The following is a 16,524-nucleotide window of genomic DNA, read 5'->3' on the forward strand; positions in this document are numbered from 1 at the left end:
CATTCTTGCTTGAAATTCCCATTAAGTCCCAGAAGTGACCGCAACACTGTTTCCTCCTGGCCTTCTGCACGGACTTTCCAGGACGCAGCACTAGCAACAATGTTCAGAGACTGGGGAGCACCTCTGAGATGCGCAGGCCCACAGGGTGACTCAGTCCGTCTGTAGTTCATACATCCTAGCCACCCAAAGTCACAGGCCCTCTCTCTGTACTACCCTCAGATGGCCCCAGGTCAGCCATCCAGAAGCATCTGAAACTGGAGAGCAAAGACAGAAGACAAGATGTTTGGGAAATGATGGAGCTTTGCTGAAATAAGCATATGAGCCATGATCTCCCCCAGCCCTTGCCCCGCAAGATAAGATCAATGTCTGCCATTTACTGGACATGGACCAAGTTTCAGGCCCTTGATCACTTCTCGCTGATGCGGGAAGAGAGTCCTGGGACGCAAAAGTAACTTTCCCAAAGTCGCATTGCTGGGAGTGTAGGGCAAGACTCAAATGCAGCCCTAACTTTAGACCCCACACCCTTTTGCACTACCATTTGGAAAATGATACCTCCTCATACCTCCTGCTGACTTTTTCTTTCAGATCTTGCATTCTGAAATTCAGGACTACGAACTGACAAGGATAATCTCAGAGGACAATCGGGCATTTCCCAAAACTTATGAAGTAACCACTACCTCTCTGCTCTAATCTAGTGGAGCACAAGAGTTCCAAGATAGGTTGAAAGAAATACTTCTGTAATGAATTAAAAAAAAAAAATCAGTTCCAAGGCTGTGGAAGGAAATTAAAACAAATGCCTCAACCGGACTCAGAAAAGAAGGGAAAAGAGATGTACTGCAAAATAAGAATGACAAGAGAGGCAACTGGATTCCCCAAAGCAGCAATGACCCATATCCTAAGGAAAATTAAGAAGGAAGAAGGATCCCCAAACTCCAGTATGTGTCAGGAATCGTCATTCCAGCTCCAGTAAGAAGAAGCCATACTGGAGATCGGTGCTTCTCTGCTAAGGCCCTCAGAGGCTAATACGAACAGGACAAAGTTAATTTATCTACACGATAAGGAAACATGTACTGAGCACCTGTTGCATACCGCACACTGTGCAAAGGCCAGGTGAGGGTCAACCACAAGGCGAGAAGACGCAGAAGCCTTCCCAAGCAGTCAGATGACTGGAGAAGCAGAGGCCATGGAATTGCTGTATTTATCTGAAACATAAAACCTGCTTTGCAGAAAGGCATCCTCATGGTGGGGTCTTCATGGCCAAGGGCTTCCTCTGGGAAAATCTCCCCACAAAAGCAGGGCACCGAAGAGACCCCTGCCTTACTCTGCTGACGGTTTCAACTCTCAGAAGATAAAGGGAGGAATGTAGGGCTAGCTACTCTTGGATTTTGGTTCTGACCAATGATGAGTGAGTCAACCGAGAGGAATTAAGGGTTTGAAACATGGAAGAAAATAATGGCCAAGGAATCAACGCTGGGTGGGCATAATCTCAAACACATGCTGGTCTTCAAGAAAGAAAACCTTAGGGGCACCTGGGTGGCTCAGTCATTAAGCATCTGCCTTCGGCTCAGGGCGTGATCCCAGCGTTCCTGGATCAAGCCCCACATCAGGCTCCTCCGGTGGAAGCCTGCTTCTTCCTCTCCCACTCCCCCTGCTTGTGTTCCCTCTCTCGCTGGCTGTCTCTCTCTCTCTCTGTCAAATAAATAAAAACTCTTAAAAAAAGAAAGAAAGAAAGAAAGAGAGAGAGAGAGAAAGGAAGGAAGGAAGGAAGGAAGGAAGGAAGGAAGGAAGGAAAGAAAGAAAGAAAGAAAGAAAGAAAGAAAGAAAGAAAGAAAGAAAGAAAACCTTAAAATGGTAAATGAACCAACCCCAGAACGAACAAGCCAAAACACAACGTGAGTCCATGGCGAGGGGCGATAAAAGGAAATAAAACATAAAATATATTGCCAGAGGGAGGGGCAAAAATGCAATTCCGACTAGACATTCCTCAGTGATCCCAAAAATGAAGAAAAAGGAAAGGCAATTTAATGTAAAAATAACGTAAAACTAAACACAACTTAGTATCCTGGATTGAATCCTGTGATGGATAAAGACATTGCTAGAAAATTTCATGAAATCAAATCATAGTTTTAGTTTATACGGTTTAGTGAACAGTACTGGACTGACATTAATTTCTTAGTTCACATGATACATTTGTCAAAATGTACACATAAATGTAAAATGTTAACATTAGGGGAAGGCAGATGAAGGCTCTATGGCAATTCGTCTTACTCTGCAATTGGTCCATAATCTAAAATTTTATTTCAAAATAAAGTTTTTAAAAACTGTTGCACAAGACACTCTCCGATGACCTCTGATGTCGAAATATAAAGAGGGGTAGATAACTAAGACAAGCAACCTGGGCCAGCTGGGAGGGGCTATGGTTGCCTACGATCAGCCCGCAAGCCCCTGCCCCCGTCCCAGGTCAAAGAAGTCAATGAAATCACGGACCACATCACTAGCACATGATGTCCATGACAAGTAGTAGTAATAACACTGTGCTAGTTCGGACTACATGTCCAAGATTTCATGCCCTTCTGGATGGTACCTTCTAGAGAGACTGCCATACATTTATAGATAGAGCAGTCTCTTCGACGGGACAGCTGGAAGAATGGGGACAAACGAGACAGGACAAGAGAGGACCCAGGAAGTACGAGACTCTCCGTCTGCAACACAAAGGGCTGCCTCATGTCAGGGAGACTGGCCGATTATCTGCGTTCTGGAAAGTCGAACCTAGGCCAATGTTGAGGTTGCACGTGGAGACAGACACCGGAGCTCCGTCTAACAATTCTGACAATCCACACTCGGAACGTGAGGCCAAGCGTTCCCCATGGTTGGAGACACGCCGACAGAGGCCACATGAGCATCTGGTGGGAGTATGACCTGGAGAGCCTCTCCTGTGCCTTCCAACTGCAAACCGGTGTGATTCTCTGGCCGAGAGGAGAGCACAGGCATGAATGTCACTAGGTCTCTCCTGGAGGTCCCCAGGCAGCCACACTGCCCAATCAGCCCAAAGAAAATTGTCAGACTGCAGCTACAAATTCCATTCTTCTTCCTGATAGGTTGCTTCCAGGCCACTGGCAAAGCAGGGAGGATAAAACCTTTTCTGACCACACCAGAAGAGAGATCCAGCAGCTAAAGATCTCCGAATTTGGTGTCCCTTAGAGCTGCAAATGTGTCCCATGCTTTTCTGTAAGTCAAACTAGTCAGCATCATAAAACCACAGATTCTAGGGGCGCCTGGGTGGCTCAGTCGTTAAGCGTCTGCCTTCTGCTCAGGTCATGATCCCAGGGTCCTGGGATGGAGTCCTGTGTCAGGCTTCCTGCTCAGCGGGAAGCCTGCTTCTCCCTCTTCACTCCCCCTGCTTGTGTTCCCTCTCTCGCTGCCTCTCTGTCAAATAAATAAATAAAATCTTTAAAAAAAAAATCAAAACACACAGATGCTCGAATCTTCCATTTAAGCAGCCCTAGAGTTCACTGGTCTCGACTTCCACCCACTGTGATTAAAATGTTAAGAGACAAGCTTTTCCAATTCTCATAAAGGGTCTAGTCTGCACCCTTGTTGGACACCAATACCTGTCATTTTGTCCACGTGACATGGGTCTGCACCCTTGGGTAGGACTCACCTGTCTCCCTTAGCCTTATTTTCACAGAACTAAATACATGGAGTTTCTCTAGCTATTTCTTGTTCAACAAGGTAATCACTCTCCTCTGGACCCTCTCTAGTTTGTCAGTGACACCCTAAAATGTGTTACTTAAAATGAGACCAAACGTCCCAAGCAATACAAAATTGGAGCTACGATCACACATTAGGGACATTATAGTTCTATTAACACAGGATTCCTCGTGGCTCCCACTGACTCTATGGCCAACCCCAGACAGAATCCCACCCAAGCAGGCCCTGTTCCACATCATCACTACTGACGTTTGGAACCCAATGGTTCAATTTCATCTTGCTGACTTGGTGCTACTCTGTGAGCTTGTCAAAATCCTTTTGAACACGGACAGTCTCGGCTGCCCCCCATCAGCGTTCCCTTCCAGCTTTGTCATCTGCAAATCGAATAAACCTGCCATCTGCGTCTTCATCCAAGTCATTGATAAAAACCTTAAAGATGACAGCCCACTCAATCATTCACTCAACAAATATTTATCAAGTACCGATGATACGTAAAGCACCCAGAACAGATAGAAGAGGAGATATTGTGTTTGTCCCGGGACACATCCTAAAACTGTTCGCTTCCTGTAAATCCCCCAGTACGAGGTGGACTTCTTCCCTTGAAGACTGAATTCCGCTCATTAGGTACTTACTGATCGCTTACTCTTCCCTTGGCATCAGGCTGAGTTTTGCTGGGGGAACAAAGGAATAAAAACCTACAACCCTGTTTCTTAGAAGCTTATCCTCTCGTTAGTGAGGCAGAATTTGGCACACAACATTCTATGATGTAAGACGGGCGATATTTATGTAATTGACAAAATGAGTGGTACAGAAAATATACTTGGTTTCAGCCGAGGCTTTAATATCATGTTGCTTAAAGCTGCTAAATAAGGATAGATTTTTCAAGTCAAAAGGGACAACGGATGTCCTCTAGAACCATTCTCCTCTCCCACCACACCAATATCCGTTTCAACAAGTGGGGGACCAATTCTCTGAGTAGTCTTACTCTTTGTTACCTCTAATAATTAGGACGACATTCTAACACTCCCAATGTTGAGTTCGAATTGCTGGCCTTTACCTTTCTGCCTATAATGTAAATACTCAATGATTTTGTTAAATAATTGAATGAATTCTAATTCTGCTCTCTGAAGTTAGAAATAGGTCCGATCCAACCCTGGGAAGGCAACAATTATGGCCTCAGGTCGTCTTTACTTTTCTAGCCTAAACATCTACAATTCCTTCATCTGACATGATGTTGAGATCTCCCCACCCCCACGTCATTCTTGTCATTCCCATTATGACTCGATCCCTGGCATAAAGCAAGCACTCAAGGTACGTCTACCGGACGAACGTGTACATAAATGAACCAGAAAGCTCTATAGTTTCTACAGCAGCCTCAAAAGAAAATGCTCAGAATGGAACGTGTTGCTGAAAATGGGGTCAGAAAAGCGCGTCCCTAGCAGTTCCCATGCTCTGAACATTATATTTCTATGAACGCTGCTCAGATCGAGCTTTTACTTTTTGGTTTTGGGCAGGGGGTGGGATGCGGGGGATGGTGCATTCATGCCTCATCCTAATCCTGTAGTCAGTTAAACTCTGTGAGTCTTTAACCCGGGGGCCAATTGGATAACTTCGTAGTCGAGCCCCACATAATCGTGCCAAGAAGGGCCAGACCACTGCACGTCTTTCCATGTGAGAAAGAATGGCATGCCCTCTGGGTGCGCCCATCTTTTCAAAGTCACGCTGACGTTCTGATCACCATAGCACCTAAGCCCTTGGGGAATGTGAAGATTTTGCAATATTCCGGGAAGGAGGCCTCAGTGGGTGGGCACTGCAAGGCACCTAATGGGGAATCCAGGGTGAGCTTGACCTTCTTATACTGAGGGGAGGCCGTGAATTTCAGTTTAGAAGGGGCCCAGTTACCCCCGCAGGAGAGTCCCCAATGTGTCAGTGGCAGTGTTCCTGAAAAGGAGAAACTCCTCCAAGTTAAGACAAATTCAAGAAAAGTGAAGACGGGCAGAGTTGGGATTGTCCTGGTGTCCGCTTACCTGTGGCTGCAAGCAGAGCCAGGCAAGAAGAGCCAACAGGGATGTCAAGGAAGCAAACAGCCTCGTGTGATTATCCGCCAGCAGCAGGCATGCGTTCGGGGCCGGCATACAGCGTGTCAGGCTTTGGTCTGCGTTCTCTTTTATTCCCCCCATAAAACTGTCAGGGAGGCATGACTCTCACGACTTTACAGTCGTGGAAACTGAGGCTTAGGGACGTTCCGAAAGTTGCCCGCAGTCACAGGGCTGTAAGCAATGCAGCCAGGAGGAGGCCCACCCTCCTACTTGTCCCCAAAGCCCCTGGACTCGAGTGTCTTGTCACAGTGCTTTTGTTTCAAGAGTTGACTCATTCCTGTAAGAGTTTATCAAGCACCCTTAGCGTTCCAGGGCTGTGCTAAGCCCTGAGGACACAGTGGCGAAAGAGACACATGCCGTCCCTCGAGGGGCTTAGCACTTGGCAAGAACAACAAAGAGCCAGACAAGCAACCCCGATGAAGTGGAGTTAAGGGTCAACTCAGCCCCGCCAGGGATGAAGAGTCTGTCTGCCCTGGGGAAAGAGCCCTGAGATAGAAGCTGAAAGAATATGCTGGCAAGAGCCCGAAGTGCAGGAGAGGGGCAGAGGGCGAATGGAAGTTTAAGGCGTGGAGCTTAGTGGGAGACCCCAACGTGCCTGGAGCCCAGCAAGGCCGAGGGAAGAGCGGGAGGTCTCAGAGGCCCCCAAGCGGCTGAAGATGTGGGCAGCAGGCGGTTACAGCCGTGTTCGGGGGGCTGGAATTACACTGGCGACAAGAATTAGGAAGGCCATGTGGCTCTCACCGATTTGGAAAAGGGAGGGGCGAAGCCAGACAAATGCTACCCAGTGGGGACAGACACATGCTCAACTTGGATGCTTAATTCAATCTCTCTGGCCTTCTGAAGCCTCCTCTCTACAATCGCTGGAGATCTCCTCCCCTTCCCCCCCCCCCCGCCTCCCCCGCTCTAAGGCACGGAGGGTGGGGGTTGGGTGGGTGGCACAAACACATTCCAATTCCTCTGTCTCCATGACCCACCGAGCCCCAGGTAGATTCCAGCTTTCCCACTTGACAGATGGGGAAACAGACGGAATTACTGGTTCCAATGCATCTTTCCCTTTCACAGTATCGTGTATCTGTACCCTAGCAGGGCCTTGCGGGGCGTGCAATATACCTCCCCTCCCTGGACTTTGGGTTTGAGCTTTTCATTTGCTTTAGCCAGTGGACCGTTAGCCCACACGATATGAGCAGAGGCTTGAAATGCACTCGTGAGGTTGGACATGCCTTCTGGCACCTTCGTTATCGCCAAGAGAAGATCAAGCCCTGGAGCTGGGGCTTCTCAAGCCTGGATCCGGGAGGGAACCGAGCAGACCGGAGCCTGGTCTGCAACCCGGAGCTCAGCTCCACAGATTCCAGGTGACTTGCAGACCCTCAGCCTGACGCAGAGTCACTCCTGCTAACCTGTGAATACACATTCACAGTCGTGCACCACGGAATTTGGAGGTAACGTGCTTTACCGCCTCATCACGGCAATCCCTGACCAGTAAGCAATCACTGCGACCTCACGAAGGTCCTGCCTGGCATGCGTGCAGCTGCTCTGCACGGAGCTAGACTGCCCCCGTGGCTGGGCATTTGGGGAGCACGCGATGCAGACCGTGAGCTCACCCCAGCGTCCCACCCCCGCCGCCCACCGCACGGCACTCACCTGAGTCGGACGCTGCTGGGCTCACCAGGCTGAGTAGCTCCCGCTCCTTCTCATAGTCCCCCTTGCAGAGCAGCTGCCCCTCCTTGAGGACAAACTCGTCGCCCTTCTGGAGCTGCCGCTCGCAGACACAGCAGCAGAAACAGCTCAGGTGGTACACGCTCTTCTGCGCCCGCATGACGAACTCATTGGGTGCAACGGCCTCGAAGCAGCCCCCGCATTTGACCGCAAACAGCCTGGCAGCAGGGGAGAGAGGGAAGCAAGGTCTTTGAGAAAGGTCTGATGGGGCCCAGCTGCCCTCTGGCCAGCAGCAAAAGAGACGCCAAGAGCTGGCGTGAAGACAGTAGAATGGAATACACTGGACATCCGGGTGATGCACTCCCCGACGGGGTGGAACCGAAGGATTCAGCTGAGTTCCTCCCTGGGGCTTCAGAAGAGCAGGGGCAGAGGCAGGATGCAGTCTGAGCCCAGGGTGTGACGGGTGTGGGTCTAGGACACGGCACTCCCTAGGGGGATCTAGACACCTGTGCCAGGCATCCCTGGGGAAGCTTGCTGTTTAAACCAAGTAACAGGAACACACATGTCCAGGCCCCCTCCTATCAGTATAGGAAAGGGGAGCCCCAGAGTGGGACTCTCTAGCAAGCTTGCCGGGGCATTCTGATGTGTAATCTGGTTTTTGAGAGATAAAGTGCACCCCAGCTCCCCGTGGTGGCATTCGATGGATTCAGCCTATCTCTCGGGACTTTGCATTTCATTTCAGTTATTCCCAACAAACCACGTAGAGGGGGTCCGTCTATGCCCAGGCAAAACAGTAGTTACTAGTGATGTTACGGTGAATAAAAGAAAATCCCTATCGGAAATGAGCTCAGGCTAATGACTCATCCAAATAACGGCTTCAGGAGCATGGACGGGGCACAAGGAACAATCAGAGCACAGAGGGCAATTTGCAATCTATCATGAGGTCCGTAAATCTCGGGCAAAGGAAAGACAGGATGGCGGGCAGGCTGGTGGCATAACGGGGTAGGAGGAGGGGACTGCAAGCAGAGGGAACAGCCGGTGTGAAGGCCCGGTGGGCTCGGAGCATGCCGCGTGCTCCAGGGGGTTGGAGGCCGGGTGCCTCGAGAAGGGGAGCAGGGGAGGCCAGTCGTGACCGCTCATGCACTCAGACTGGACATCAGCTGGCAAGCAATGGGGAGTCGCTGAACAATTTGTAACGTGATAAGAGCCCTGTTTAGGAAAGGGAACTCTTTGTAGCATGAAGGGTAGAGTGGAACTGGAGTCAGAGAGACGAGTGAGAAAAAGCAGCAGAGCAGTCACAAGGGTCAGCACTAAGGTGGCAGCAGGGAACCAGACAGGAGGGGACAGAACCAACAATTTAGAGACAGGGGAGCGTGGGGGATTGGCTCCCAGGCTCCTGGTGGTCAGAGCCAGCGGGTGATGATGTCGCCCCTTCTGCACACATTTCTGATTTCCTGCCTCCGGGCCTATTAACGCCATTCCACCCTCCTGCGAAGCCCATCCTTGTCTGTTTAATCTAGCCGAATCCCACCCATCCTTCAGGACACAGCAGCTCCCACCTTCTTGAATCCTGCCCCAACCTCCCCTGCCTCAATCTGAAGCACCTGCCCCTCCTTTTAACACCTTTACATGGGCTGTCTGTGCTGGTTCATTCAGTAGCTTCCTGAGATGCTTCAAGACGCCAAATGCAGGGCGCCTGGGGGGCTCAGTGGGTTAAGCGTCCGACTCTTGGTTTTAGCTCAGGTCATGATCTCAGGGTGGTGAGATCGAGCCCGGCATTAGGCTCCACGCTCAGCACAGAGTCGGCTTGAGATTCTTTCCCCCTCCCTCTTCCTCTCCCCCTCTGCTCCCTCTAAAATAAAGATGCAAAAATTAGCGAGATCCGGAGGCCTGTGCTCTGCTTCCATCTATGCCAACAACTGGCCGCAAAATTGAGGGCAGGATTCCACCCCTTTGCACTTCTTTCCTCCGGATGTTGCTAAGATGTCAGGCCAGACAATCTCTCCTGGGTTCAAAAGCCTTAGGGTGATTGCTTTCTACTGCTGACTTGAAATATCTGAATCTTGCCTTATCATTTAACTTTTCCCGTGCTTGCAACTTCTGCCAACGGAAGTACTGGAAGGTATTGGAAGGTATTGGAAAGTATTGGAAGAACAAGACCTGTGGAAAAGTACTATAATCACAGCCTCCTGAACATGGTGGATACTCAAAGTTCATTTGATTTGACCCATGCATGTAACTTGTTCTCCTAAAATAACACTTGTAAAGAGCCTCGCATAGGGGCTGCCACACAGTAGGTCCCAACAAAAGTAACTCTTCTCCTTACCAACCCCCCAGACCAATAACAGTTCAGGGTAGTCTGAGACACTAAAATTTAAAGCAGATCTATTTCTTTTTCACATTGCCTCATGGTAACATAATTGCCTTTGGCAACCCCTGTGGCATAAGCACAGAGATAATACACCCTAAAACTATCTCTGGGATTCATTCATTACAGCAATCATTTTTATAGCTCCAAAATAAACAGGTTTTGCGTTTTTTTTTTTTTTTTAAGTAGTAACACAACAGGCAGAAAAGAATCTCTCTCAAAACCACTCCCTTAGGACGCCTGGGTGGCTCAGTTGGTTAAGTGTCTGCCTTCAGCTCAGGTCATGATCCCAGCATCCTGGGATTGAGTCCCGCATCAGGCTCCTTGCTCAGCAGGGAACCTGCTTCTCCCTCTCCCTCTGCCGCTCCTCCTGCTTGTGCTCTCTGGCAAATAAATAAATAAATAAAATTTTTAAAAACACAAAAGCACACTCTCTCTCTGTTTGTCTTCACATACCAGGGGGATTAACAGACGTGGACTGTTCAGATGGCGTAGGGCGAGTGTGGCGGCAGGGGGCGATGGAATGGCCAGAGTACCGAAAACTCCTCACCCCTCCTCTTTTCCCAAAGACAGACACAAGCAGACTCGGAGCACATCCAGGCTCTCTGCTAACGAGCCCCATGCTGGTGGGAGCTGAGGAAGCACGCTAACAGAAGAGCATTTTCTTCTAGACAGGCCAACCACTATCATGGCCTAAGTGTGGCCAACCCCATCTCAAAAGCCCATTCACACACTCACTTACTTGTCTACTCTTCTTTGGGCTCATTCATTCATTGGGAAGCGTCTACCATGCACTAACACCATGCACTATCTGTCCTAACCGGGAGGGGAGGAAGAGAAAACACCGCCCTGGCTGCATTCACGTGCGTAAACAAGTCTACATGGCGTGTCCGCTCAGTGCCAGGCACTGTTGTAGGCACAAAATTATCCCAAACAAAGTCCCGAGCCCCTCGGAGTTCACACGCCAGTGAGAGAAACAGCAAACAGAAAGCAGAACAACAGATAAAGTCTACCCGTAGAAATGTACCTGTGGGGAACGGAATATAAGAACCATACCAAGCCATGTCCAGCAAATGCAAAACACAATAGCATCAAGCCAGTCTGTTGATAATAGAATCACTTCCCAGCTCTAACGCTCTACTAGTTCGTGACTCCCAGGGTGTTTATCTTGGAAGCTTCCTGGAAGAAGGGAATAGTTTTGAGGGTGAAGAGGAAGCAAAGGAGGGGTTCCCAAGGAAACACTGCACACAGATTGGCCAAAGAAAAGTGGAAGCCATTCAAATTCTCTGGGTGAAGGAAGCCAAGGCTTGGGGAGGAGAGGCCAGCCGGCAGGTGATTCCGGCACAGCTCTGGGTCGGGAATGCATGAGGTCGCATTCTCTCTCTCTCTCTCAACCCAGGCCTTGGGCCACCACACAGCCCCTCCCCCAATGCCCTGGCCATCAGAAGCACCTTAGCAACCCCCATCCTGATATGCCTGCCCTCTGCCTCTCAATGTCCAAGGGGGCTTGCGTGGCTCTTTTGCCACTGACAAGGTATGCAACAGCCCCAAATGACAACTCCAGACACCAACAGCCCAGGCTTTTCCTTCCCCCTTCCTCCAGCTGCCCAGTGTGGTTTTGCTCTCCATCTCCAACCTCAGGGCACACGGGTTCCCCAAATATCTGCTTTTACTTCCTGCCCCCGCGCTGGATGCCATGCATCGGGCAGAAAAATCACCTGGTTCATCAACAGCCCCTAGTCCCTAGTCACTGTTTGCCAACCTGAGCAAACTAATCAATGCTTTTCCAGGAGCTGGTCAAAGGCCCTTTGTCCCCAAAGCCCTCCTTCTCCTCCCCTTCCCCCCGGAATGAAAAACAGACTCAAGGCAAACGCTCCCAGGGAGTCAACAAGCACTCGAGAATCTGCCACAGGGACAGATGTGCTTGTCGAACTTCTACCCCGTTAATCTCCTCCCCTTCCTCCACCCTTCTTCGTTTCATCCCCCTCTCCTAAAAACTTCCCCCAAGTTGGAGAAGGGAGGGTCAGGGGGAGCTCTACAAAGAAAGCCCACCATGTTGACTCAGGAGCAGCTGGAGGAAGTGGCGGGAGTTGTCTGGGCTCCAATCCTGAAATGGTCACGGGCAGTGGGGATGATGGGCCAGGAAGAGGGGGGCGCAGTCCTGTTTCTCTCCATTCTTTCCACCAGCTCTCCCCCTCTAGGTAAAGACCAGGTCAACCTCACCTCACTACCTGACTCTTGTTCCCCTCCCGAACCCCAGAGCAATTCAAGGAGAGGAGGCTCCTGCCGTCCACCACCTGTGTGCCAGATGTGTATACAGCTGTACGGGTGCCACTGTGGACCCAGCTGCCGACGGCACACCTCCCACAAGTTGTTGTCTCTACGGCTCAGACAAGCAGAGAAAAGGATTTGTTCAAAAGTCCAGGTCATAATTAAAACACAGCCTGTCCCTTCCCAATGCCCTGGATGGCATCCCCCATGGCTCCTTCCCCCTCTGAATGCTAATGAGACCTCACTCTGGGTTCAGAGCCTGGCAGACTGGCTGTGCCCTTGAAACGCTAGACAAGGTCTCCAGAAAGGTCCGGCTCTTCCAGGCATACATAATAACTCCCAACTTGCCCTAAATTCTCCTACCCCTCGAAACTCTTCGAATGATTCCTTACCTCCTCTTTGCATCTGATTCCCTCGCCTGTAAAATGGGAACAACACCATCTAGCTCATGGCAGAGCACGCAGGGCAGAGACTGAGGCTGCAGCGAGCGCGCTCCTTCCTCTAGCGAATGCCCTCGGCCCGGCCCGGTCTGGGGCCGCGCTGGCCTCGGGGAGCTCCCAGGCTCTGGCAGGCAGCGGGCTCTGAACGAAGACCACAGCACCGCGCCAGAGTGGCACAGAGGAGAGACCCACCCACCTGGCTTAGGGGACCTGGAATCTTTCGTCTTGTCCCCCTCTGCCTCTCCCCCTCCCGCTGATGCTTTCCCACGCCCTCCATCTCGATTCCATTCAATGTCCTGCTTCCCCTCTCCCTGTAGAGCCCCCAGGCTACGAGAGCCTGAGTCCGCAGGCGCTGCCACTTCCAAGCGGCCAGTAGCAGGACGTGGAGCAGAGCGTCTCTTTTTGTGGGGCCTCCGTTTGCTCAGACAGAGACAGCAGTAATGATGCCAAGGTTCCGGGATCCGTGAGCACTAGATGACAACACAGATATGGGCTAGTCTGTCACCTACCGGGGTAGCACATGCTTTCATCATTCTTATTTGCCCTGCCTCTGGATTTTGATCTTTGGGGATATTTTTTGTCCCCCAAGGTGGCAACGTACACTTAAGAGATGCCAGAGTCCCATCCTGGGAGAGCAGTTCTTGCTCAACAGCGTAAGCCCGTCTCCCCACACTTCCCAGCTTCGAGGGGGGGCTTGACTTCGTCTCCCAGGAGTGTGGTCCTGTCCCAGGGGACGAACCCAGGGGACGAAGCCAGGGGTGACACCAGACAGAGCACAGGCCTGAGACAAAGCACATGCCCCACAAAGCACATGTAGCCTCCCTGCCCCGTGCTGGCTGCCCGGGGGGACACCAGAGAAGAGGCAGGGTCAAGGGCTCCTCCTTTACCAACCGGCCTCAGAAAAGCCACCGTCCTTGCACTTTCTTGTTTCGAATGGCAAAGTACTGCCTAGGTCAGTGTCAGATCTAGAGAGGAGACGCTGCAGGGGGGGAGCAAGTCCCTATTCCTCATGTGTCCTCACTCCACACCCGGCGACCGACGCAGCCCACTGTGCCGGTACCCAAACCCAGGTCTCCAGAAAGTGTTTCGGCATGACACGGCCATACTATGATTATTCTCCAAACTAAATATTTTCCAGCACCGTATCGTTCACAGTCACAGATTTATATGTCATATATATGTGCATGTATATATATCTGTATGTATATAAACTAAAGCCAAAGAGATGGTGTGTGGGCTCGCAAACACACAAAACACACTTATGCACTCTCCAGCTGCAATCAACAACTCACATGCTCTCCTTCTCTCTCCCTATCTTTCTACAGTTATATATATATTTCTTTTTTTTTAAGATTTTAATTATTTATTTGACAGAGACAGCCAGCGAGAGAGGGAACACAGCAGGGGGAGTGGGAGAGGAAGAAGCAGGCTCCCAGCAGAGGAGCCTGATGTGGGGCTCGATCCCAGAACGCTGGGATCACGCCTTGAGCCGAAGGCAGACGCTTAACGACTGCGCCACCCAGGCGCCCCTATATATATATTTCTTAAAAGGATCTCTCTGGATATAATTCTAGAAAAGATTCTGTATGAAGAAAGCCATTGGTCCCTAAGGCATATTTGAAACCCACAAGGGCTACGTAATTTCTTAATTCACTCCCATTTTTATAATTCATGATTTTATTACAAAGTTGGGAATCTAACTCTGCAGCTAAGGAGATGAGAGCATTTCAAAAAGCAGACATGAAGGCTTGACACCTGAGAATGTCCTCACGCACACGTCCAAGGCCGTCAGGAGGGAGGCACAGAAGCCTGGAAGGCCCCAGCACAGCCCTCAACTGCAGGAATCACAGCAGAAAGACAGGGACCTGCTGAGGGACCAGACACACGGCGGATTTGGTGCCTGTGGTGTGATCTTAGGAAAACCACCCCCCATTCCGAATGCTGGGGTCCTCAGACCATATTTCAGCCCTCCCCCCCCCCAGTTATTTTACTTCAAAGGAAGAGAAGCTTGTGGAAGAGAGGAGGTAAAAAAGGGAATGAATCTCTCTCAAATACCCACATGCGGGAGAAAGGCAGGGTTGGGAGCCAAGTTGATCCCTTCAGGCTACTCAGCTCTCAGGCCTCCAAGTACCTGAAGGGATCCCTGAAAGGGGTCTGTCCTCTATGGATTTAGGTTAGGAACAAATAGTGTCTGGGAGACCCTCCAGGACCCAACACCTGCATGCAAGAGTCTACACGGACTCCAAAACAACAGCAAAACCAGATAATTCTTGCTGGAACCCCATTCACAGGGGGCCTGGTGGGTCACTGTTTTCAAGGTACAGACAAAAATATAGGCCAGTGGGGCTGGACCCAGGAAGACCCAAGGAAGCCCAGCCAGAGACAGACCGGTTGTGGAAACAGGACAAGGAGGCAAGATGCTGTAATTAAACAAACTTGGGTCCAAGTCCCTACTCCGCCACTTACTAGCCAGGTGGTCTTGGTCAGGCCGTGGTGGCATTAGTTGACCTACCTAATAGAGTGGGAATAAGAAAAGGACCTATCTCTCGCAGAGTCCCAAGAAGAGTTAATTGAACGAATGCATTGACTCTGCTTAGCATAGTGCTTGACCCATGGTAAATCCCCAGTAAAATGATAACAATTACAATGGTGGTAATGACGATGGAGAAAAAGAGTTGAATATGAATATAAGAGAGAAATATAAGAGAGAAAAAAAAAAAAAAGACGTGGAATCACAGCGTTAGAGTCCAGGAGAATCAAGATTAGATAAAGCAGTATGGAGAGAGTAACTCAGGACCCAGGCCATGAACAATGCAAGATGTCAGAGGTCAGCTTTCTGGTGGTGCTGGCTGTGAACTTGGGGGGTCAGCCCTGACAATAGCATGGAGCCAAGGACTGAGTTCCCACCTGCTGCAATGGCCTTGGGCTAGGGTTTGCATGCAGCCTGCCCACACAGGATTTATCTGGATTTACCTAGCAGCCCTGGCACAGTTAGGTGAAATGCCTTCTTGCTCTCGATAGCAAAGTCAAAACCAAGAGGTCAACTGAGGCTTCATGTTCTTCTCAATACACCTGCCTTTTTCCCCCATGAATTCCCATGGCTTCCTTCAACCTCTCCCATCATCCTCCAGACACTACATGCCCGTCATCCCCACATCCACCCTGAGGTTGATGGTACAACTTCCCATACACAGGAACACTGCAAACTACGGCAGGCTCATGCAAACCCAGAGCCATCCCAGGGCAAGGGCCCTCAGGCTCCTGGGGACTGAGCAGGAATATACGGAGAGCCCCCATGAGGACACTGCAGAAGGTTCCCGAACAGAGGGTGTGTTTGGAAAGACTGAGATCTTCATTAACCTTGACCCAGAGTCCTGCGGACCTCAAAGGGAGCTTCTCAAAGCCTCCACACCATAGACAATTAAGTGGAAAGATGGAAGACAAAATACGTATGTGGAAAAACCCTAATTCTCACTTGAGGCCAACTGGCTGTGTACTTGTTTTGCCCCAACATAAAAAAAAAAAAAAAATCAGAGCTGCTTTTAGCCTTGGACAGCTGGCAACTACCAATCATGCCTCCTTGCTGCTGGCACTACCAAAACTAGTTTTAATCGAATAGATGGACTTCTGGCTGAGAAAGCAGGACAGGGGTCTCTGTGGAGCTCTTTAGCTAGAAGGCAGTCCTCTGGATTTCGCTCAGTTTCCACCCTCTCCACCAGGGGGCGGCATAGCAGCACGCATTAAGTGCCATGTTGACTTGGTAACTGAGGTCATCCAGGCAGAGACATGGGGATTGGCCATAAGCCAAAACTGTCTGCCGGGGGAAATCTGCTGCTGGGAGTCTGGGAGACCATGTGGCTACACTGAAGGAGAAGTGGTGAGAGACGAGTATTCAAAAGTATTGGGAAGCAAAAGCATGGCTTGTGGCCTTAGAAGTAGTGACACAAGCAACCTTGTCAGCTGGCTCAAGGTCCCTGTC

The 16,524-nt window shown here is 50.3% G+C and overlaps 1 protein-coding gene across 1 annotated transcript in view; it reads right to left on the reverse strand.

The window, feature by feature from the left end:
- LMX1A (LIM homeobox transcription factor 1 alpha) overlaps positions 1–16,524 on the reverse strand; it is a 153,296-nt gene that overhangs the window by 41,276 nt on the left and 95,496 nt on the right. Inside the window, exon 4 of the mRNA XM_040635990.1 lies at positions 7,452–7,684. Within this exon, the coding sequence (XP_040491924.1) occupies positions 7,452–7,684 (233 nt within the window). The remainder of the gene's footprint in view (positions 1–7,451; positions 7,685–16,524) is intronic.

Source organism: Ursus maritimus, unplaced genomic scaffold (genome assembly GCF_017311325.1).
Source record: "Ursus maritimus isolate PB19 unplaced genomic scaffold, ASM1731132v1 scaffold_2, whole genome shotgun sequence".
NCBI lineage: Eukaryota > Metazoa > Chordata > Mammalia > Carnivora > Ursidae > Ursus > Ursus maritimus.